The sequence below is a fragment of the Cyanistes caeruleus genome, chromosome 7 (genome assembly GCF_971803275.1).
Source record: "Cyanistes caeruleus chromosome 7, bCyaCae1.hap1.1, whole genome shotgun sequence".
In the NCBI taxonomy this organism is placed as follows: domain Eukaryota; kingdom Metazoa; phylum Chordata; class Aves; order Passeriformes; family Paridae; genus Cyanistes; species Cyanistes caeruleus.
Window position 1 is genome coordinate 41,367,749 of NC_141707.1, and position 25,536 is coordinate 41,393,284.

The 25,536-nt window shown below is 38.4% G+C and overlaps 1 protein-coding gene across 1 annotated transcript; it reads left to right on the top strand.

Annotated features, from left to right (window-relative positions):
• The first annotated feature begins 5 nt into the window (after window positions 1-5).
• Window positions 6-23,697, top strand: MARCHF7 (membrane associated ring-CH-type finger 7). The gene is given in 11 exon segments (XM_023931499.2): window positions 6-291; window positions 5,214-5,435; window positions 9,534-9,692; window positions 11,786-11,957; window positions 13,515-13,682; window positions 15,311-16,424; window positions 16,686-16,855; window positions 18,060-18,169; window positions 19,589-19,702; window positions 23,366-23,471; window positions 23,474-23,697. Coding segments are annotated over 10 exon segments (2,340 nt in total). The 5' UTR covers window positions 6-291; window positions 5,214-5,261; the 3' UTR covers window positions 23,527-23,697.
• Window positions 23,698-25,536: the final 1,839 nt, after the last annotated feature.

A 25,536-nucleotide genomic window follows, 5' to 3' on the forward strand; every position in this document is an offset into this window, starting at 1 on the left:
TGGGCAGCGGGATCGGGTGCGGCCGCGGGCGCCGGCCGGGCCCGAGCTGTGCGGGCCGCTCCCCGGGGCCTGGCGGGGGAGGTGCGGTGCCCACGGCGGCTCTGCGGAGCGCCTGCTGGCTGCGAGAACAGCCCAGCATTAGGGCACCAGCCGCGACAGCGTGGGCAACCATTTGTAAATATTCTTGCTCCTCATTTGGCTTCTGAGAGGCTTCTGAGTTATTTGTCAATTTCACTACACTGAAGCTTGAGAAAATACCCGTAAAGAAGAATTGCACAATCTGAAAGACTCGTGAGTACTGTCTTATTTATCATAAAAACATGACTGTGAGTAAGCCCCGAGGAAGACACACGAGCACAGGTTGCTCGGGAGAAAATCTTATGAATAGTTTTATGTTAAACCACACAAAAACATGTATACATGAGAGTTCGAGTCTTAGATAGAAGTGTCAGTGCGTAGTTCCAAGCTAGAAAAATGAATTTAGGAGCAGGCAGTGAAGCTTATGCTTCCCTCTGATGGAGGGTACAATATTGCTTAAAACTGGTAGTAATCATGGAAGCTGAAGGAATCGAGGCAATCGATTTAGTCTTTTGAGACTGCATTGCTTTCTCTCAGAGACCTCTTGGATCTTTTATTGCTTTGTTATCTCTATCCATGGCTGTATAAGGGCTAGTTCATCTTTTATAATGCTGTTGGAGGGATGACAGATCAAGAAAGGCAGGACATTTGATCTGTGTGCTGAAAATAGGCTGTGCAGCTCCACCTCCTTTTTGAAGTTGGTCATCTGTTTCTCAGGTATGACTTTTAAGTTTTATTTCAGTAAGACTTAAGTTTCACTTCATTCAGAACTTGTTTTTTGACCAAGTTTTGAGAGGTATTTGCGTATGTCCCTTATTTCAGGAGTCTCTAGAGTTGTTTCCAGATTTTTTTATGAGGTTTTTATTGCTAAGTAGTGTAACATGGCATAAGCTGATGAAATATGTTGCTTTGATGAGAAGAGTGCTGCTCATCTTGTTGTACACGTTCTCATTTCTCTGTTGTTGAGTATGAGCACGAATGGTCTTGAAATAATGGAGAAGTCAGAAGTATGTTTTCACTGGTTAATCTGTTGAGGATTCTCAATGAAGGACACATCAGGTGTGATATTCGAGTAAGGTGTTCCTTTACTTTTTAGCAACAACCAGTTTTTTAATCAGTTCAGACTATAACCCAATTTCTGTTACTATGATGATTATTATAATTTCCTTAGAGAAGGAATTTAAGTATTTTTTGGTCTCACTACATTCTGTGTAAATTGAGGTGTCTACTTTGTCATTATAGAACTCACTACAGCATGTTAATTACAACTTGCGGTTTGTTGAATTCCTGTGTGTGCAAACAAAATGCTTGAGCTTTTGAGTGTTTTTCTTCAGGAAGACCCTTAAGATGATGGTACTGTGAAAGGGAATCATTCTTATTATGAAATACTGTGTACAAGCACAATATTCCCGTTGCAGACAAATAGAGTTGTGGCTTTAATATGTGGTTGTTTTTTGCATGAGACCATTGTGTGGCTCTGTCCTGTGCTCTGTGATAGTTTAGTATGTTCACCTTATTTATAACCACGTCATTGTGTTACCATGATCAGCATAAGCCTTGTATGTGTTTTGTTTTCAAGCCACCTATGAAGACAGTTGCATCTCAGACTTTCAAGGTACAGTGCTTAAATGGTATTCAGAGAACTCTGGGGAAAAAACTCCAAAACCCAAAAGAAATCTTACTAGCGTTGATCACCAGAGGTGAAATGCCTAGATCCAGTTTTGTCTATCTAGTAAATGGACATCATAGCTCCATTGATTTCAGCTTCATCTCTGTCCATCTGAGTAAAACTATGAGGAAAGGCTGAAATAATTTGGGCTGTTTGGCCTGGAGAGGAGAAGCCTCTGGGGAAACCTCATTGCAGCCTTTCAGTACTTAAAAAGGGTTCATAAGAAAGATGGGGACAGACATTTAGTACAGCCTGTTGTGATAGCACAAGGAGTAAATTTAAGGAAGGCATTTTTTATGATGAACATAGTGAACCATGGGCCCAGAGGGGTGGTGGATGCTCTGTGCCTGGAAACATGCAGGGTTCAGGTGGGATGGGACTCTGAGCCATCTGTTCTCGTTGAAGATGTCCCTGCTCATTGCGGGGTGATTGGACTAGATGACCTTTAAAGATCCTTTCCAGTTCAAGCTATTCTATGCTGTTTACCAGTTGGATTGCAAGTAAATTTTATAATGGATGCCCAGAAATTGAAGAGCTCTGGAGCAGCAGATTTTAAAAAATGACTCATCTTAATGGTATGCTTTGTGTCACTGCATCTTTATTGAAAGGTAAAATCCTATTTCCTTGATCAGAATTTCTTTGCCTCGATCATAAGGCTTTTTATTTAGCATCTTTTCACTTCTGCATCAGACACGGCAGATGTCAAATGCCTGTTCTTACATGACTGATTGATCTTTATAGCAGATCCTTCTCATTTGCTGGCTGAAGCAAAGACTGCAGAAAAAAATGTAAGGTTGTATGCAGGAAATTAATCATAGTGTATATACATAAACTGACACATTAAATTTTGCCTTTTCTATTGTGCTGCTTTAACTTGGTTTGAACACCTTTTTTTGAGTATAGATGCTGGAAGATTTATTCACTTGTAGGGAAAAAGTACTCTGTAGATAGTATTATCCTGACATACTTGGATTGAAATCACAACCTGTGCTAATTTGCAAGATTAGGCTGATGGGTAACGTTATCTGTCCTCTTGGGGCTACGACTGAAGGAGAAAATTAGTCTTGTGCCTATTTATGTGTATCTGTAGGAGCAGTTTGCTAATTTTGGACTCCATTTCATCTTCTTCAGGTAATTGGCTCTGGTGTCCACTTTTCCACCCTGTCCTGTTCTGTGTGAATGCTCTTATTTTTTTCTGTTCTGTGGATGGTGCATAACCAATTTTATTAGTATTAGATGATTTATAATTTAGTCTTTGAAGTTGTCTTGTACTTCTGTCTCTTTTGCTGGTTAATTTGGACATTAATTCCTACTAGTAGGAGCTTTCACCCCTTCTTGAACCTCTGCATTTTCTATGTGTGTCCATGTCTGACTTTCACCTATGCTGTTTAATTCATCTGGTTCCACACCTGTCTGAAACAAAGTGATTCAGAAACAGAATGGTCCGTAATAGAGGAGATAATACCGGCACTCTTTGTCAAGTACTTAATAGTACAGAATTGGATCCATTATTCTGTGTGCTTGTTCCTTGTATTTTATATCAGGGTAAAACATAGACAAGCAGTGCTTTGAGTGATCTCATCAAGGCATAAGGCTGTCCTGTCCAGCCTACACTCTAGTCTATATTATTGTGATATTATTTCAACTTCACAGTTTACAACTTCGATACTTAGTTGTTAACACTTATTGCAGCTTCATACAAGTACTAAACTTGTAGAGCACATTATAGCGGGTTATTCTGAAGGTCAAATTAACTGTCATTACAGTTTAGAAATAAATGATTGTTACATTTTATTGAACTAATGATCCACTTGAAGTGGTGTCGTTTAGATAATTAGGCTTGTCCTCAATTTCTTTTGGACTTCTACAGTTAACTGTTCTTTTGAACTCTGGACTGCTGCTTAGATAATTCTTAGGGATACAGATGTGTTTACAATGTGAAAGTTGCATAAATTGCTGAATATTTACCAAAGGTATTAAATGTGATCTGGAAGATTTAATTAATTAATTAATTAATTCAGTATATTAATGCAAAGTTGGACAAGTGAGCATTTCAGATTCCTAACCAGATCTTGTTTACCTGGTGATGGCTTTTGCAAACACAAATGGGTTACTAGTGTTGGAAGTGTGGTCTAGAAGCAGGTGTCCTCTGTAATACAAACCAGTAGCTCTTCCGTGCACAAAGGTAAACAATCACTTAAGCTTGCTATACTTGAAAGTCCTACTTGCACGATTAAGTATTTTGTCTACTTTGTGTTTTGGCTGCTGTTGTAAAGCTAGCTAACAACTGAACATTCATGAGAAAAGTGGTTAAGGAAACTAACCTCAGCTGTCCCAACTGTTAGAGAAGTCAGTGAACTTCTCAAAAACTAACTGTCTTTTACCAAGTAAAATATGTAATTCAGCATGACTTGAGCAAAGATGAAAAGTTGTGAGTATGTGGACTCACCTTGAAACTGCAGCCAGATGTGAAGTGTTTCAGGGTTGATGTAGCAGAGTTTTGCTGAGTGTGGTACTGTTGAGCATGATTGAATTGTGGAAAAAATGTGCTTTGTTGCTGGATAGGGTTTTTTTTATCTGTATAGTTTACTCCTATTCTCAGAAGGCTGGGCCAGAATTAGAAATGGTTAAATAGACTGCAACACTTTGGCAAATCACTCTGTATCAGTGGGAGTATCAGCCATCCTTTTGAGTTGTTATGTGTCATCTTACTCTTCATGTACCGCACCATTGAGGATACTGCAGTTTCCTTAAATTTTTTTGAGAGCTATGGTTTGTGGTCTATTTCTGTCTGTACTATCCTGAGAAGGAAGAATCTAGCTGTCTGGAGTTCTAGGTAAACGTTAAGTCAGGTGCCATTTCAAGGACAGGGATATGTATTGGAGCACTTCTCATGTGGAAAAGGCACCAGCATTTCTTTTGAAATTCCTAGGAATAGCAGAAGGCGGATAAACACTCAGCAAGTGAGAAGTGAATTTATGAATACAGTTGTGAGATATCCTGAGTTCCTTTGCATATGTTAGCTTCCACGGGAGTTGTCTTTGGAGAAGTTGAAGGCAGATAGGCTGCAGATGTGTTTTTTCACAGGAGGGTGAAGTTTCACAATTTCAACCCTGAGGAATAAGTCTGAATATAATTTCTGCAAGTGATGGATGGGGATGCAGTTCATTAGCAAAAACACAGTATATGAATTTAAGAAATCTGAATAATCTGTTCCTGACTCATTTTGCATCGGTATGAGCACTGTGTGGTTCTTAAGGGAATACCTCTTACATTTATAATTGCAAGAATATATCGTAACAAAATCATAAAAGGGACTGTAGTTTTCTAATGAGGGATGGGAGGAGATGTAAAGAGGTTAGAAAAAATTGGGTAAGACCTTGTTTCCCCATTTTGCTGATGCACAGTCAGACCGAGGCACTGTGTAAATATTTGTCTGTGTGAATCATATTTATGTTACACCCAGAATGACCGGTGCCCATTCTGCATGAGTTCCCTGCATCTGTGAGAAAAAATGATCAGTATGTCCTTGTACAGGATACAAAGAATGGAGTCAAAACCCTCAAGAATTCCTCGCAGGATATCTGTTCAGGCTTCCAACTCTCCTCTAGGATCCAGAACTGGAAACAGTTTATCTGGTGCATATAGTACAAGAGAATCTTCATGGAGATTAGAATCTGGATACCAGGTAATGTATTTTTTATTCTTTTTATAAAATATAAGTAATTTTAAATGTGTCTTTTTACCAAGAAAAGCCCCAAGACTCAGACGAAATTGTTAAAATGCAAGAATTTACTAACCAAGCCATTGACAGTAATCAGTGAACTAAAAGTTCTAGATTTTCTGGTTTTACCTGTTCTTGTTTGTAGCTGCCCCTTTAGAAATCATCTGTTTAATGAATGAGAGGGCATCCTGATAATAAGGATCTATTTTTTTATGAGTCACTGCCATCTTAAACCTAGATAAACGGGGTTTTCTGTTGAGGGAGAGGTGAGGGTTTTGTTTGAACTTTGACATGTGTAGGGCAAGACGCTTGATGTGTTGGTGATGCAAAAAGTACAGGACTATGTTGTCAGTTAACAAGGCTGTACCATTCTGCAGCATCTCTTGTGTCTATATTTTGAAAAGATAAGAAGAGGAACTTTAGACTCTGTCGTGGTTTGACACTGGCCAAATTCCAGGCACCCACAACAGTCGCTCACTCATTCTCCCCTGCTGCAGCTGGGCACAGGAGGGAAAAACTTAATGAAGGCTTCATGAGTTCAGAAAAGGACTGGGAGAAAATACTCCAAGGGCAAAGCAGGCTTAAATTAAAGGTACAAAGTGGATTTACTACTAGCAAAATCAGAGGAGGATAAAGAGAAGTAAAATAAGCCCCGGAAAACACCTTTTCTTTTCCCAACCCCTCCCTTCTTCCCAATGACAGTGCAGGGAGACAGATCATGGGGGTTTTGGTCAATTTGTCGCCTGAGCTTTTCTTCCGCGTGGCTTAGAGTCCTTCCCCTCTGAGGCCATGGGGTCCCTCCCATGGGAGACAGTTCCCCATGAACTTCTGCAGTGTGGGTCCACTCTCACGAGCAGCAGTCCTCCCAAAACTGCTGTGGTGTGGGTCACTCTTCCACAGAATGAGGTCCTTCAAGGACAGGCTGCTCCAGCCTGGGAGCAGGGGCCCTCTCTCTCCCCTGGGTCTCCCACTGGATCACAGCCTCCTCCAGGAATTCACTTGCTCCAGTGTGAGCACCTCCTCCACAGACTGCAGGTGGATCTCTGCATCCCTCATGGACCCACAGGCTGCAGTGGCACAGCTGCTTTATCAGTGGACTTCCCCAGGGCCTGCAGAAGTCTCGGCTCTGGCGCCTGGAGCACCTCGTCCCCTTCCTTCTCCCCTGTCCTTGGTGTCAATGTGTTGTTTTCCCTCACACGTTCTTACCTCCTACTCTGTTGTGCCTTGAATTAAATCTGCATCTCTACTTTGTTTTGATTTCTTGTGAAATCTGTTATCACAGAGGTGTGTTAGCATCATCTGTAATTGGCCTAGCATTTGCCAGCAGCACGTCCATCTTCAGAGCCATCAGGAACTGGCTTTGCCAAACAAGGTGGACACTTCCAGCAGCTAATCACAGAAGCCACCTCTGTGCCCCCCCAGCTACCAAAAACCAGGCTGTGCAAAACCAACACAGACTTACATTAGCCTGTCATGTCTGTACGTTAGGACAGCTGGGCTTTGTGTGCACTACATGGGACTGAAAAAAAAGGCCTTTTGCTAATTCACAAACAGCATTTTACACTAACCGAACTATGTTTGTGGGGAAGGAGAGCTGTGCTCAAGAGGAAGTATTCACACTGTTTAGGTACTTGCAGTGTGGGAGAGTATTATGGGAAGCAGATATTAAAGTACTGTAGAAATTATTTTTGACACTTGGAAGCAACAGATAGCAGTTTGGCTCAATTATCTTAGTGCTTTTTTTCTGCTCCTGTCAGCAGTTCCCTCCTCAGTTTTTGGCCCAGAAATGTAACCCCATTTTGGTCTTTGAAATGGCAGAAATTTAACTCTGGGATTAAATGTTCATCTTTAAAAAAAAAAAAATGGTTGAGAGTTTGGTCCCTGCTGACAAGCTGTCTGGGGTGTTGTATTATATAACATCTTTTTGAGGAACAGTTCTAGAAGTAACGGAACATTATTTTTAGCACAATTAAATGTATGTGTGTTACGTTTTTGTTACCTCTAGCATGCCATGTGCTTGTTATTATATAGGCTATAGAGAATGTACAAGGGGAAGCAGTTGTCAGTCATTTTTATGTTTTGTAGTCCTACATGTGTTTCACTGTCTGGCTGCACAGCAAAAGCAAATCAGATAGTCTTACTCTTTTGTGGAGATTTATGGACATAGTCCACACACAGTGTGTGTATACTGAAAGCCATTGATCAGAAGAGAAGTCTTCAGCTGACCTGGTGCTGTGAAATTTGATCTGTTACTGCTGTAAAAAGGATTTTGACACAATGTACCTTTCATTTTTTCATTTATTACATGAACTGCAATGTGCTCACTGCACTGTGTGTTCTTTTGACTATTTCCTGTTAAGCAAAGAGATTCTGCACTGAGGAATGATCTCATAACACTTGCCAGTTAAAACAGAAGGGAAAATACTTGTGTAGAAGATTGTGTTGTACCCCTTTTTTCCACTCCCAGTTTGTAGAAGGTAGAGCACATTATACAAGACTTTTGCTCAGTGATAAAACCATAGGGAAGCTCTCCCTCTTGACTAACCTTTGGTGCTTACAGAGCTGGTAGGAACAAATTGCATTATTCCTTGCAGATTAAGATTACAGAGACAGGAGCAAGAAGGTTTAAATCCAGTCAGATAGGAATGCAAAGGACTACAGGTGTTTTCACTTCGTTAATCCATTCAGAAACCTACCTTAAAGTATTTAAGATTTAGTTCAGTTACAAATAATTAAAAATTTGTCATTTAGAAGAAAAACTTTGACTATCAGTAATTCTTTAGGTATAAACAGGACTTGGATTTTTAATACAGAATTTCTGTAAAGAGAACACTTGATTATAGGTTAACTCAAAAACTTTTGGGACAGATCAGTCAAATTTGTGTTTGGTTTTGATTAGAGCTAACAAATAAGAAAGGTTTCTGTTGGGTGGGTTTGTTGTCCTTTTCTTTTCATACAGGTATGTCATTCTCATACATCATGCACTTTTGAGATCGATCTGGGTATTAGCCTCTGCTTATCTGAGGAGGCATAACAAAGAGGTTAATTGTAAACTAATCAGATGTGTCGGGATATAGTGTTGTTGCTAGGTAACTTTAAAATACAAAAATCAGTGTCACAATATGAGAAAAAAATTCCCATCCTTTATAATAAAACACAGTAAACATTTTATGAAGAATTATGAGTTTTAGGGTTTTTTTCAGTGGAGGCATAGGGTCAAGAGTAGTTTATAAAATTGTTTTGAATGTTTTCCTGATCACATTTTTCAGCTACTGAAAATAGAGACCATAACCAGAATACCTTATGTAGGGCTTTATTGTCAAGTTCTGACAAGGGATGTTAAGTAGTCTTAGGCTGAACTGAAGGAAAAAAACAAGCTGAGATTTTTGTATTCTATTGGTTGGTTTTGAATGCTTCGTTGTTGCTTTTAAGAAATGGTGACGGCAACTACTGTGTTTTTTTGTAGTATTAATATTTTTTAGAAAGAGAATGGACAAATAATCACTTAAAAATGCTGCTTAGTGTTAATAAAATGGTTGCATTTCTGTTATTGCTATTCATTTTGCTAATCTCCATGGTTATTCTATGGAGCAAATTAAATTGCAGTCTCTTGCCTCAATTATAATCTATTAATTGAAATTCAGCTTGCTTTAGTGGCCAAAGAGGTGTTTTTGTTGTCATGGAGACCCTTTCTACACCTGTAGGGGTTTTTGCATAACACTTAAAAATGAGGCCCTTAATTCTGCCCTGTTGCTGCAGTGACAAAGGATAATGTCCCAAAAGCCTTACACTTCAACTTTTTATTGTCCTAGGTCAAAACAGAGGAGAGATGAAGGAGCTGCTATAAAGTACTTAAAAAAACCCAAAAACAAACAACAAAAATCTCCTTTTGCTAGTGGCTCTCTCTAAGCCTGTTTCATTTGTTGGCTATCCCTCAAGGTTTCTTACTAAATGTTTCCAGATTTGTTACTGCTTCCACTTCCCTGTATTTTCAATATTCAGATCAGATACTGAGTTATTTCTGAGTTACAAGATGCGTATGATAATCATGTTGTTCTTCAGGAATCCGGTGTATTGAATAGTTCCAGTAGAGACTGGAGTATTGGAGAAAGGGACACCCGTGAAACTCCTTGGAAGCTTACAGCGTCATCTCCAACTCGCTACTCAGGGACCATTGATCACCCTCATTCTGGAAGATTTTTGGGAAGCAGAAGCAGATTGGTGAGAACTGTTAATGTGTGATACTTGGGAAAAAATATTGAAACCCCAGGGTTTTACTTTAGTCTTCCCAATCTGAAAAGCTGCCAGCAGGGCCTCTCTATAATGTTTCTAGATAAGTAAATCTTACTAATTCAAGATGGAGCAAAAGCTAGAAGATAACAGTGTTAGAAAACATTCAGAGGATGAAAATAGCATTGTCTGTTAGTTTTACTAAGAGTTAAGAAATACATTTGAAGTCAGTAAAAAGAAAAAAGGAGGGAGTGATTAGAATCTCAGGACATGTTATAGTCGTGTTGGTGGCAAAGTTGCTATTATTTATACTTGTTCCCTCAGGTATTTCCGGGGGGAGTGTTTTTTGGATGCTACTGGCTTTGTGAGTTAAGACGAAGTTCATGGGTTTGGAGACCTGCTTTAGGAAATTTAATTGGGAGATCTAGTTTATAGTCTGCTTGTTCTTAAATGCTGCTTAGATCATAATGTGAAAGAATAGTTACTTGAGATTCAAGACTCAGGCCCAAATAGTTTGTCTTAACTATGTTCTAGAATTTGCCTTTTTAGCTCCCAAGAATAAAGTCATTTGCTTGTGACATGCTTATGTATTGTACCGTGGCAGTAAAACACTGACAGTAAAGCACAGTAGAACTATTAAGATAGGAAAAGCAGAAAACTTTGAACAAGTTAGACGGGACGAAAGCAAAATAAAAATTCTGCGCACTTTCAAAGTGAAAAGGTTTTGGGTTCATAACAGTGCTCGCATCATTAAAGAGGTGTTGGTTTTCTTAGGTGACTTGAAGGTGAAGACGCTGAGATATCAGGTGGTGAGGAGGGAAGAACAAGTGTGCATGTGTTGGCCTTCGGGGGAAGTCATGGTAGATGGCTACATATAGTTTGAATGCAAATGGGATCTGTGGTTCTAAGTGGTCTACCTATCTAGTTAAATTAGTGCTGTAGTTTTGCAGGTGAAAACCCTTTTTTTTCTCCATTAAGGTTAATTATTCTCTTAAAGTAAATTCTAATGCAAGTAAGTCTTGCAGAAGACACTCTGAAAATTCCACATATCAAGTAGTAAATGATTAAAAGATAAGTTCAATAGAAGATAAATAAGGGAAAGTAACCTGGCTTTGTACTTGGCTTCTGATGTTAGTTTGTCTCCCCTATCTGTTTTTTTATGATGTGATAAGGGAAATACTTAAGAGACTTCTTAGTTTGAAAGAGTAAGAAGTTGTGGCTTAAACTTAGTAAAAGCCATAACTAAGTAGAAATAAAACACAGATAGAACATACTCTAATTTTGTTGATCTTTAAAAGATCTTGGTTGTTGATAGTTTCTGGGAAGACAAAAAGCTCAATTCAATTCAGCTGTTTGACTGAGCTCAACTTTTTCTTTTTTATATGAAAAAATAAACTTGATGTATTTCAAATAGAAAATGCATGCCTTGACTGTAAGTAACCATATGAGCAGCTTTGTAGGCTATTTCGATTTTTTTTTTTCCCTAAGTCCTATAGTGCTAGCTTTTGAAAACTGTTTTATTCCAGTGCTGTAAACTGGAAAAATTGGTTTGTACCTGTTCCTTACTCTGAAATCCTTCAGTTGCACTTGAACTTACTGTAATCAAAATATACTTGTTGTAAACAGTTTTCCTGAAGCTTCCTCCTTAGCTAATTATATTTTAGCTTGATAAAAAATAAGTTAGATTAGTTAAACTGTTAAGTAAAATAATGTAACTCTTCAGCTTTGGCCATTTCTAGACAGCAAAGGATCTATAAAGCTATATTTGATTGTATTTATAGCATCTTACAGGCCAGGCATATGGGTTGTTTTCCCCTTTTTACAGCAATTTTTGGTTGAAAGCCAAGTCTATCTGTAAAGGAAATACGATGTCGAATGTTATAGAAAGTAACTTCTGTCGGTAGGACTGTATTGGGTAAACCTGGAAATACTAATCAAGCACAAGTATAATTCCTATGTTATTTTTTGAAAAAAGGTTTTGTATCTCAAGTTATTCTTTACGATTTTTGTGAGTTTTACATTGCATGCACTTTTGTGCAGTGTAACTGTTACACTATGTTATTTATTTTTTAATGTTATTTCAGTCTACATCTTCTTCCTCTCATTTCACATCTGGGTGTTATGGTGAGTCTGAGAGAACTCAGGGAGCATATTCAAGACTGCATAGCCAGCAGCAAGATAGCGATTCAAAGAGACCTAAACTATCTTGTACATCTACCTCTTCTGTGAGAAGTAATGATTTGGCTGCCTTTTCAGGTGAGTTACATCCAAATTGTCTGAGTAGTAAGATCAGGTTTTATCAAGTTTTAAAATACTTGCTTCAAATATTACGCTTTTATCTTTCTTAAGTAATAAAAATTTATTCCTGTCTGAAGAGTACATTCACAATGATAGCAGTATCCAAAGTTCCGAGTGTGCTGTTAACATGGTTTTTTGAAAATCCGGTTGTACTCATATAATTTCAGAATTATTACCTGTACCTATTCCATCTGTGGTCAAGCTGAACTTCATGGCTCAAACGTACCTTAATTGGTTAAGATTTCATGAGTGCAGCTGCTCTTATTTCATGAGTCGAATGGTGTTGATACACCAGTGTGTGCCAGGGACAGCAGAAAGGAAGTCTTTACCATACTTAGCAGTATGTTCTAGCACAGTGTCATGCTTGGTTAGGGCACTATTGTTAGGGGTCGGGGAGGAAAGTGTTCCTTTTTTAGCAGGGCCTGAATTAATTCGCTAGGTCCTGGCTAAAGAAACATTCTACACTAAGATCTCTTTCAGGAAAACCTGAGATTTTCCTTAAAAGCTGTAAGTTTGTGAAACTTGGGTAGACAGAATTTATGCAGTATGCCAACAGAAGTCTAAAGCTCAGGAAGTAATGGTCAAAACCTTACACTGAAAATATTACTTAAAAAAAGTAGTATGATACAGATCATAAGATTAATTCAGATTGCCCTTGTGAGTATGGATTAATGGGTTTTTCAAATAAAAATTAATCAATTCCTGCTCAAACCTCAGTATTATTGATACTTTCTTACTATGTTAATAAAATGGCAACCATTAACATTTCTTATTATGGTGTAGGACTGTTTATCTTTCTTTCCATTTCTACATTGGTTAGTCCTCGCACTGCTGACTAATGAGTGCTTAAATTTGATTTTCTAAGTTAGCAATGAAATGATATCAAGGTGAGTTTTTCAGAGCCATTGAAGACAACTCTTTTGGAACAAGACTTTTTGTCCACAGCTGACGTATCTACAGTTCACTATGCAGTTGTTGGAGTTAACAGAAAACAAGATCTCTTTTTACACTGAAGTGTTTCACTCTGTAATATAAACAAGGACGGTGTTAATCATTGTTCTTAAAGTTGTGTCTAAACTGCATTTAAGCTTCATCAGCTGTTTTTATGAGAAATGAAAGTAGTGTCAAGTAGAATGGCAGCATTTACTAAGTCTCAAGCTGCTGTTTCGCTACAGTGTGAAACCTTTTTAAAAACTAGCTACCATTAGGAAGCAAGATGCTACTTCTCTTCCTCTTCCATCCTGTAAGAGTGTTAATGGGTCTGACTCTTCACAAAAGTATTACTACATTTTGTTTGATTTAGCTTTCAGAACTAATTTGCTGCAAGATGAAGTGAGTGCAGCGTCAGCAGAGTGCACTTAGCCATATGTTGGCAGCTGGTTCCTTGGTCAGCCTAGTCGTAATGTTAAACTTGCCCTTGATGTGAACAACAAAAATGTCTGCATAAGTGCCAGTTTTAATGTATTTTTAGATTATTACAAAAACAGGGGCTTTATTTACTTTTTTTTTTCCTAGATTCCTCATGGAGATGCAGTAGGATTCCTAGATCTTCATCGGTAATGCTTGGCCCCCTTGGAACTGATGTAATGAGAGAGCGAACACAGTCAGAAAGAGGAACAGATCTGTCTGTTAATGATCTGGTGGATCCCAGCTACAGAAACAGTGGCTTTTCACCTTCAACATGTATGTTTTGTGTAACCGAAAGCTCATAAACCTACAGTTTGTATGGCTTTTCGTTTCTTAACACATTCATTGGGTCACAGAATGATTTGGTTTGAAGAGGACCTCTTGTTCCACCCCCTGCTATGGGCAGGGACACCTTCCACTATCCCAGGTTGTTCCAGGCCCCATCCAACATGGCCTTGAACACTTCCAGGGATGGAGCCTCCAAAACTTCACCGGGCACGTTCTTTTAATATTTTATTCAAAACACTAACACAAAATATATTTGAAAGTATCCTTTCAGATAAAATTGGTTGACCACTTTCCATGCATTGACCAAACCATCAAAGGGTCTGTGAATGATCTAGCTTGTAGATGCATTCAGTCATGTGAAAGTGGTGGTGGTGGTGCCCACTCTAACTTTGTGATTACTTAGTAAAGCTCTTCTCTTGTTTGTCTTAAAATCTCTTTGTATTTAGGTATGGGAAGAGAAATAATGTTGATCTGACCCAGGAAAGTTTTTTTCGTAAAGGTGTTGCATATTATCTCCTTTTGTTTGGGTTCTCTAATGGTTTTTAGGGAAAAATGCTAGACCACTGAAAATAAAAATTAATAAACACACACTTAACATGAGGTGAGAGGTTCGTCTCATGGCAACTGGTAGGACTAGTAAGGACTTCTGCACTGTAATTCTCACTTTCTGTTCAGAATGATGTGACCTTCTAGAGCTGTCTCAAGGGAAGCTCACCATTAGTCTTGATCTGCAGTGTTTTGCAGATGCATTAGTGGTATTTTGTAATGCAGAAGTTTAAAAAAAACCCCCACGTTTCTAAGTATAGAAGATAAACAGAAAAGATAGAAACTACTTTCAGAATTTGCCCTGTAGTCTTGCCGTGACAGAATATATTTTAATGTCATCATACTCCTAGCACTTTTTAGTAAGTGGACAGTTCAACTACTCTGCCTGGTAGAGCCTAATGGGAGAAGTGGATTGGTGAGCAACCTTGCTTTGTACTGTCTATGCTGCATTTCTAGCAGTAGTGCTGCTATTAAGTGCTATAAAATTAACTCCTCAACTGTGTTCCCTGATGTGTAATCATAAGTATATGGTAGATGATTGGAATCTGTGCAGATGTTTTGTTAGCTGGAATCTGCCAGGTAAGTAAAGCTCATCTTCAGCAGTAAATGGTGATTGCAATGCAGAACCCATTAAAAGCAAGTCACCAAAACTACAAAGATAAAAGTTTTAAAATTGAGAATACATAGAGAGCTATTTCCTACCTTCATCTATCCATGCTTGTTCCTCCTTCCCCCTTTTCCCACCCACAACCCCCCACTGCAGCCATTTGAGGAAGGAGACTAGCCACCTCAGCTGTTTCATGTGAACTACAGTTCATCTACAGTGGAATTCTTCTCAGTGTGTTGAGATACTCAGACAGCATTTACAGAAGATATGCTTGTAAGAATGATAGAATGGTTTGGGTTGGAAGGGACCTTTAAAGGCCCCCTAGTCCAGTCCCCCTTCAGTGAGCAGGGACATCTTCATCTAGGATAAGTTGCCTAGAGCCCTGTTGAACCTGACCTTGAATTTTTCCTGATGTGTTTGAGCACATCTTGTCATAGTATTTTCCTCTACTTTTCTGCAACAGATCTTCAAGACAGGCCTGCCTCTTCATATGCAGAGGGAGCAAGACCAAAAGAGAACTCATTGAGCACTTTGAGGCTGAATGCACCCATGAACCGCCAGTTGCCTTCTGATCATCAGCCATCTTTTTTCAACAGAGACTCTAACATGAGCTCTTCAAGATCCAGCTATTCTTCAAGACAAAGGAGAAATGAATTGGAATCTCCCCAGAGGAGTGTGCAGCCAGCATTTTCTCTTACTGCCATTAGAGATGAAACCCCTTCCTCAAGTGGTTCCGAAAGGGTTTTATCTACTCAGAGGTCACTGAATGAGTCTGCAGCTGACAGTGAAGGGAGGCGCACAACCAGACAGCTGCTGTCTCGTTTAGCATCTAGTATGTCATCTACATTTTTCTCTCGAAGGTCTAGCCAAGACCCATTGCCTACAAGATCTTTAGGCTCTGAAGAGTCAACGGTCATCCCAAGAGTTCAAGCTACTACTCTGTCAGGTAGTAATGGAGCTGCAACTCCGGAAGTTCCAGGACTTCAGTCATCCGAAGCTTCTCAGGGGTTTAGTTTTCTTGGACGAAGATGGGGTTTATCAGGAGTTTCACAGAATCGCAACTCTGATTCTGACGGGGAAAGTTACAGATCAGACACTGAAAGTAGGAGCACAGGATCCTGGCTGTCATCCTCTTTGAGGAATAGATGTACACCTCTCTTTTCCAGAAGAAGAAGAGAAGGAAGAGATGAATCCGCAAGGATCTCTACCTCTGATACAACTGCTAGATCACAACATGTCTTTAGAAGGAGAGAGTCAGGTGAGGAGACCTCTCTTGAAGCATCACATAACCCTCCACGGGCTTCTGTTAGCAGGCCAACACCTGCAGTATCTGTTATTTCTACAGCTACTTCCTCCCCACCAGATTCAGCCCCCAGTGGAAGAAGTTCGGGAATTCTGCCTGGTTCTCTCTTTCGCTTTGCAGTGCCTCCAACATTAGGAAGCAGTCTGTCTGATAATCTTATGATAACCGTAGATATTATTCCCTCTGGCTGGAATCAGTCTGATGGACAAGAAAGTGGCGAGTCCAAAATACCACCTTCAAGAGACCCGGAAAGACTCCAGAAAATTAAAGAAAGGTAAGGTTGCATGTTCTTTTGCAATAGTAAAATGTATATGTTTTAACCTGAGAGGGCTTTCTGCAGTCATGACTTTAAAAGAAAACTTTCCTTTAGATGAGGTGGCATCTGAGTCCCCTGTCACCTATATTCTCACTTTTGTCTTTAAAGAAACTTGGCTTAATTCTCATAGGTTTGAGAATAGTTTGATAAGTGGAATTTTCCTTATAAAAAGTCCTACATGAAATGTCACAGCATTTGTTGGTATTCCATCCTATTCAGCCTGCTTTTAGAAGATTCTGAAGACGAAGAGGGTGACTTATGCAGAATCTGTCAGATGTCCTCTGCGAGTTCTGACAACCTTTTAATAGAGCCATGCAAATGCACTGGAAGTCTGAAATATGTTCACCAGGAGTGCATGAAAAAATGGCTGCAGTCAAAGATAAATTCAGGTAAAGCAAACTCTAGATCAAGGTAGACTTCAGTTACACAGGGAGACTTATCAGAAGGATTGCACTTACTGAGGTATTTAGTTGAAAAGTGGGGACAAACAGTAAGTAGTGTGGTACTTCCAGGCTTTTTGTGTCTGTGCAGTTTCTCATGTGAGTAGTTCCAAAAACTGTATTTCTTGTTTAGAGAACTACATTTTTGGGGGTTGTCTACTAAGATGTTAGATAAAAGATAACATAGCAGAAGTGTAGCTTTAGAATTGCTCTGCCACTTTTCAGTCATACCACTTCAGGTGGCATTTGTTCCCCAGTCTTCCCTATGGAAATGGTTGTGCTTTTTTTCAAGACTTCTACAGCCAGACTTACTGTTAGCAGAGATAGGAATTTGAAAATGCAAAATTGATTTCAAATTGTAACTCAAGTATGTTAAATTTTTTTTGACATACTAACTCCTGTTCAAGGCACTTTAAAATTGCTTGTTCAAAAATTACTTCAAAGTGCATATAAAATTCTTTAAGAAACACTTCAAATACTGCATGCTGTAGAAATATTTCTGTAACAGATTGATTGACTGGTTTGTAAGTATCATCTACAATATTCTTAAAAATAGGTCGCTTGATCAAAGACATGAAATACTTTGTACCAAAGGAAGGTGCTAGTATCTGACATTTTTTACTTGGCACCAGAGGATACACATCAGAGTAGGGATGTTTTAGAAGCCTTAGCCAGTCGAAGGAATTAATTTGAATTATTTAACTATATATAAAGATATAAGTTCACTATCAACTTGTTTTGTTCGTCTTGTTGCTTCTAGAGGGGTCTGTTTTAAAACTGGTACTTAAGACAAAACGCTTCTTAACAATAACTTTATTCTTGTATATTCTTACTTTTGTGTGTATTTGGATTACATGGTACAATTCAGAAAGCCCAAGAAGCGATTTTATGCCAGATTTGCAGGAAGAGGCATCTTATGTCCAGAGTGAGGCAAAATAGGTGCAGCTGGATAGAGAATAAACATTCTACACAGTGTTTAAATTCTGACAGTAGCAGATGTCACTACATTCCTATTAGAGGGTTTCTTCTAACCTTGCTCTGCAAAATAAAGCCATTAATTACGTAGAGTTTTTAATGTTTATATGAGTGTGTCGTATGTTATAGATTGTTGAAACTTGACACTGAGTTTTTGCCTTGCCCGCCTCCCCACCAGGTTCTTCTTTGGAAGCAGTGACAACTTGTGAATTGTGCAAGGAGAAGTTGCATCTTAATCTGGAAGACTTTGACATTCATGAACTTTATAGGGCACATGCAAATGAACAAGTTAGTATATTTTACCTTATTTGGTAAGTGTTATTTTAGTGCTGGGAGGGCAGTCTTTGGAGAAGCCAAATGCATGTCCGTTTCAGAAGGACTGTTATGCATATCAAGTAATGTTAATGTGGAACAGATTTTTCTCCTCAATATTCTGACTACCACTGCCTTCCTGTCGCACTTCCTAGAGCTGAGCCTTCAGTAAGTGTAATATATCTCTTTGCATATCTGTCATCTTTTAGCTTTGTAATCCAGTGTCTCTGCCACTGCATACTGGTGCAGTATGAATTCTAGCATGATTAGACTGAATTTCACATTAAGTCAGGAGTTGCCATCACTTTTAGAAGTTCTTGAACACAGTTTAGCAGTTGTTTTATATACACAGTTACAAACTTCTTTTGTTTCGTTAGGGTGGTAGAAACTAGCCACGCCTCTAGCAGTTTCTAACTGCTCCTTCAAATAATTTCCTAACTTAAAAATAGTCAAAGGCCCATTGGCATTACTCTTGTTATTTCAGATAGAGTATCTTAGAACTACTGGATTGCGTGGCATTTAAAAATGAGTAAATAAGACGAAGCTGATGTTTTTAATAAACTTTATTCAGAGTGTTTTCCCCTATTCTCTGGGCTGTATTCTGACAATATACAAACACTAATGATACTAGCCTACCTCAGATGTTTAAAGAAAATACCAAGTGACATCAATTTTGGGGAAAACCACCAGCCTCTCATTTTTTTATTTAAAGTTCTTGCCCTAGTACTCTTAATTCCTATCAACTGGGGCAGTCTCTGAGAAGTCTTTCTCAAGAGTGCCATCATCTCGTTTTAGTATTAGTGCTTATTGGTTGCTGTCACTGCACTTTAATAGAAATAAGAAGTTTGAATATTTTTCCTAAAGAATTGATTAAATTATCTGCTCAGAAGAAGCATTTTTAAAGTTTTTCTCTTATCTTAGTAAGTAGAGGAATTTTCTCAAATATTTATAACATCGTAACATTCTTAAAATATATTCCTTTATTTTGGCTTTCTGTAAAGCCTTGGGACCACAGAGCAGAAACCAGCACTGTAGGTTTTGTTTCCCCAAGTGATACAATACTCTGATTTGCACATTCTTTCCTCTGAACTAATCATGCTGACTGAAATTTAATTTGTAGAACTGTATTCTAATCTTTAAGGATAGCATGTTAGATTTGGGTTGGACCGGAAGTATAAATAGCTTTTCAGCAGCTTAAATTTTGTAGTATTACATTTTCTCAATTCTTTTGGAACAACAAGAGATAGATAGATAGATAGATAGATAGATAGATAGATAGATAGATAGATAGATAGATCTGTAATGATTCCATTAAAATCTAATTGTTGTTCTATTCAAGTCGTATATGCAGACGTATTACTAACATTCTGAATGTTTCTTTTGATCTCCTTTAAGGCAGACTATGAATTTATCAGCTCTGGTCTCTACCTTGTAGTGTTGTTACACTTATGCGAGCAGCGCTTTTCTGATATGTTAGGAACTGCAAACGAGGCCAGCACGCGTGTCAGGGTAAGTATGCAGTGATTTTCTGGCAGGAATTGTTCATACAGAGAACTTGGAAGCAGAAAGTTAGCTTGAGTGACCTAGGTGTTAGATACTCAAGAAACACACTTTTTAAATGAATTTAGGTCTAAAATGGGCTGTTCCTGTCAGTGCACCACATTTGGAAATTGAAGGTACTACATACTTGCAGGTACCCTGCTACGGAATGCTTTTTGTCAAGGTTGTTGGTAATTCATTAGTTAGCATACATGTTGTCACGATTATTGTGAATTTATGCAAAACTGGAAGGTTAACCTTTCTCTGTGCCAAACATGCAGTTAAGAATGCTGGACTACCTGATTTGTTTAATTTTTCCCATTATGCAAGTCTATATTGCAAAGGTCTAGAATTTGCAGTGCTTGTCTGCTAGAGTACACTGAAATGTGTACTTGCATATTAACATTTTGCAAGAGCCTGTAGCTGTGATTGATTGAATGATTTCTCTGGCATTAGTCCAAGCTCTTATTAGTTGCATTTGACTCGTCACTCTAAAGGCCTGGCTTAGGAACGTGTTAAGTACACCTCTAACCAGTGAGTGATCAGCCTACAGAGTTCTTTCTGCACACTGATTCACTCTTAAATCCAGTATTCTACATGTTTATTTGATACTTGATAATTAATCAGTGCTCTTAGTCAACTGAGCTCCTGAAAAGCCGTTTATTTTTAGGTTTTTTGCTTACATACAAAGAAGGGACAATATTAAGCTTACCCAATGCATATGGGAATGGTTGACTGCTAGCAGGTATTACATTAGATTAGATCTTTGGAAGAGGCAGGACTGTGCTCTGTCTAATCTCTTAATGTATTTGGAATTGAGTCTGTACAGATCCGACATAGGGCTTGTATTCGGTGGTCCAGTTTCTGTGCTACAAGTGTAGAGGTATAAAAGGCAAATGCTCTAATCATAGCCAGCACCCAGCACAGGTTAGCTTGAGTGTATTGCAGAAGATATTTTTACTGGTTTCCCATCAGAGGAGGCATTACATCATTTCATGTGTGATGCTGTATTTTGAACCAGTGAGTGCATCAGTGCTGATATTTGATATCAAGCATGTGAGTAAGCCAGGGAAATTAATTTTATCTGCTGTATCTCAGTACTTGGACTTTTAACTGAAGCGGTGATGCAGATTGGCAGTGACAATAGAAAGCCACTTGGCTGAGATGTTTTATTTGTAGGAATTTTGGCTTTGGGTTTTAATACCAAGTGCTTCTAACATCAAACCGCCACCGTTGCCTAGTAGTAATCCTGGTATTAAGATTTTAATCGTAAACAAAAACTTGAAGTGTGTTTATGCATTTTTCACGAACCACATTCATTCAAAGGGTTCTGTTTTGTCATACTAGTCATGAATTAAATGAAATGGATTTAACTGATTCAGGTCCTTACCATGACTATGTTTTTCTGCATTACAGTTTTTAGGAATGTTTTTCATTAAACTGACACGTGTTTGTTTGCTAGTTTCAAAATCGATGTGTGTTACAGACTGTAGAACATGGAGATGATGTTACAAGCTGCTACCACAAACATTTTACAGCTGAAATAACTGTGCAATAGCAATTTCATGTCAAATGTGTGGGAATTTATATTAAATTTTGTATTGTTTTTTTAAGTTGTGCAAATGGGTTAGGATAACCACGATCTGTCGTGAAGCTTTGGGATGTAAAAAGTGAAGAAAACTTTGCTAACTTGTTGCAAATTTCTGCAGATAACTTTGCAACTTTTAAACTACTTTCTCTCTGCCTTGTTTCTAGTTTATTAACCTTGCAAGAACTCTTCAGGCACATATGGAAGATATTGAAAGTAGGTGCTTCCCCTCCTTCCCTCCCCTCCCATTAGATCAACGGAAAGCTAATGAGTACAATCCTCCTTGCCAAGATTCATAAACTGAACATAATAACTGAAAACCTTACTCAGCAATGCTTTTTCCATCATCAGTAGAATTATTCTGAGGGGGAACCGATTTTAATCCTCCATGATTAATTTCCCAACAGCAGAGTCATTTAGACTACAGAAGTGTTATCTGCAATCGATAACAAAATTCCTTAGTAGTTACAGTTTGGTTATTGTAGTTCAGCTAATCTGTAATTACAGGATAAATGGTGACCTTTAGGTTGTTGCCTTTCATAAGAGTTTTAGTAGGAAAGAAGCATTTAGAACTGAATTTTACTGCATTTAAATTAGACATTTGTATTGCCATTTTTCTTCTCTTTCATGCCCTCTTCTCCCCTTTGTTTTTTCCATTCACACACACTTTTTGGTTGTGTGGGTTCCTTGATCAGACCTGTCAGACCTTGTGAATGAAGTCTAAAGGTTGCCAATTTTGGCAAAGGATTAGCCTACTTTACATCTAAGGGCTTTTTTTAGTGTGTTTAAGTTCAAAGCTATATGCTGATACATCTAAATTTCTGGTAAATATACCCTGGGTCTATTTCTGGGCATGCTGAGTAGGCAGTAGAAGGGTAGTTGGTCTACCCTTTTTTTTTCCTAGTGTGCATGTGAGTGTCTGTCGACTGTATATGGGTTTTCAGTACACAGGATGCATTTGGAATACTATAAGGAATGGGAGTGTGTGTTTGTGAAGGAGGAAGTTCAAAGTGATTATTTCCGCATTCAGAATGGTCAAAAGTAGACTTGAATTCTGAATTCATTCCTAAGTTATGTGCATCCTTACTGGAGGAAAAATTGAGTGTCATTTTACTCCTTAATTCAATTTATATTTGATTCAGCCTTTAACTTGCAGGTGAGGAATACTGAGTTCTAGATTTCTTACTGATGCACTTCAGTTACATTTCTCTTCTAAGAATGGAAGAAGCAAGGAGTCAGACTTTTCTTCCTTCTGTGTTCAGGGATGAAACAAATTACTCCAGTATAAATACTTCCTTGCCTGCAGACCTTGCTTAAGAGGACACACTAAATTCCTGTTACAGACAAGCTAATATTTTATAAACCTAATGTAGATGCGTGTACTGACTTTTCTATCATAGTTGACAAGTATGTGTTTGTCTTTGAATTCACCTTGCAATGACAAAATCCTGTGCATATGTCGGCTTTGTGTTCATCTTGCATATGCTGAAAGGACAGGAGAGGAGAGAGGAGCTGCTTCCAAGTAGGCCCAGGTTGATTGCATTAAACAATATTTGTATATACATATATATATATATCTAAAAAAAAAATTATTTAAGAGTCTGTGTTTAGACTGCTGAATCTTTCTAGGTATTTTAGTATCCAAATTGTTAATCTAGTGAGTAATTTCTTTTCCTTGTGTTGGGTGCTGCTGTAATGGATTGAGTATATCCTCCTCTGACTACTGCTGGAATTAGCCACTCTAAGAACTACATAAAAGTTGAATCTCTGGCGTAATTAAGTTTTCTTCCTCTTATTTTGAGGAAGAAGAGTAGGAGGACACTGCATATTGCATGTTCTTTTGAGTTTTGATTTGAAAATGCCGTATTTTTCCAACATGAGATGCATTTAAGAATTAAGCTATGTGATTACTCAAGGTTTGGGTGGGTATTACAGTGTGCTGTTTAATATTATAAAATCACCTTTATTTCCTCTACTCATCCTAAAGTGCTTTAATTTCATACATTTTTGTCAAGGCTTCTGATTACACTACATTGTTCCAACAGCTTCTGAAGATGATTCTGAAGACTGATGCTGGTAGAAGTTTCATACTGCAAGAAACAAACGGAATTGCTGCCGAAATGCTGAACTGGCAAGAACATCAACATGCATTTGTTTTATTCCTCTCCTTAGTAAAATGTGCATTGAATATTACTGTAGTTTTTGAAGCATTGTTGAATTCAAAATCAACTGCTGCACAGTGGAGCTCAGTGGACTTGAGAACTACTCAGCATGTGTGAGGATTAGATACATAGAAAGCAACTTCCCTTTTTAAATTATGAGGATGTCGTGCTTTGTTTCGGAAGACATCAGATTCTGAATATTTAAGGAAGCTCTATCCCCCTTTGTGTTTTCTTCTTACTGTAGTCAGACCTCTGGTTTTGTCTTACTGAGTTTTGCTCCTGTACTGGCACAAAGGGATTATAGTGGGTTTCAGGGGGAGGGTGGGGGTGCCCGTGTACTTAAATAGGTTTTGTTTGGATGTTCTTAAATGCCTCTTTTGCCACATCATATAACTGATTGCTTCCATTGTTAATGAATGAACAGGAGGATAAGCAAGATACTGAAGAGACTGTTAGGGTTTGGGCTTATTTGAAGATTATTATTTAACTCAAAAAGCAATAAGAACTTGCAGTGGTCTTTTAATACTTGGTGATGGCTTTTTTATGTACCAGTTTGGAAATCTGAGATTATATTTGATATCATGTGGCTGTTCCATTATGGAATATTGCAGGCGTAAACTCTTGCATTTCAGCATTCCTAGCAGATATGCAACTTGACAAAGACCTAAGGTTGTTTAATTTAATCAGACTTTTTTTAGATCCCACCTTCACTGTTCAAAGCACTGGTTATCAATGTGTTTTCTAGTGTTGTCACTTCTTTATAAATAAAGACAAAAGAGGTATGCATCTCTACTGGTATTGTCCATTTTATTTAAATGTGGATCTCTACCAGGACCGACACTTGAAAACATAGAAAGCTGTAGACTGTGGTATATCTTTACTAACGTTTATAAATTCTTACCCAGATATTTAAGATTGTTCTGACCATTTTGGATTAAAATGCTTTCTACAAATGGTGGTACAATAAATTCTTCTACATGTATTGGAATTGTATTTCCTACAGAGATGTGATAGTTCTGTAATTACCACAGTAACAATGTATCTGCAAATAGTACAGTATGTTGAAATGCCATGAGTTTAGTTTGTTATAGTATGTAAAACTAACCTGTACAGATGAAAGGATGTGCCTTACCAGCCAAAATGAACTCATGATTTTTAGAGTTAACTTTGCTGGCGTTACATGAGGTGGCCTGTCATCTGTAAGACTTGAAAGAAAATGGAATGCTAAGGAAATGGCATATTTCTATGCCCATTATGGTAACTTCAGGCATTCGATGCCAACACTTACAAGTATTATTCAGTAATTAGTTGAAATACACCTCTGGGACATTCATCTGAAAAATGAAGGTCCAGGCAGATGTGAAGATGTTTCTAACTCATTTCTAAAGAAGGTGAATTGAAGTTTATTATAGTGTTCAATTCTTGCTGAGTTAGATATGGTACAGCTTAATAAAATGTCATACAGTGAAGCAGTATTTCATATGCACTCAATACATTTAGGGTTACAAGCATGGATTCTGATACCCTAATAAATTGATGACTTGAAGGATATTTTAAAAATTCTTTCTTCAGTCTTTGTAACAAACACCATTCTGTGGAGGTAAGCAATGTAAGGAGCTCCACATACAAATGTGGTTGAAATGATACATATATTTGGTGTCCTACAGCCTTGTTGAGCTTCAGTGCAAATGAAAGAGTGACATGGGGCAATACCACGGTGGAATTTGTGGAGAGTAGAGGGTCTGAATGCACCAGTTAGGAAGAATGCTGCCACCAGACCCAGCTGCCTTCTCAGAGGAGAGCTGCCTTGCAGCCCTGATGCCCCACAGCTTTAGAAGGCTAGAGCCTGGCAGTGGCCAGATTAGTTGTCTTCTACACGTAGCTGTGGTGTGAGATGCCAGTCCATGGGAGCACCTATCTGTGCAAGCTTTTGTGGGTCCATGCAAGCGGATTTTTAGCACACTGCATGCGTGTCCGTGCAGGTGTCTGTGCAAACATGCATTTTGTCTTGTCCGTGCACGCATGCATCCCGTTTGTTCCCTGGGTTTCAAGAC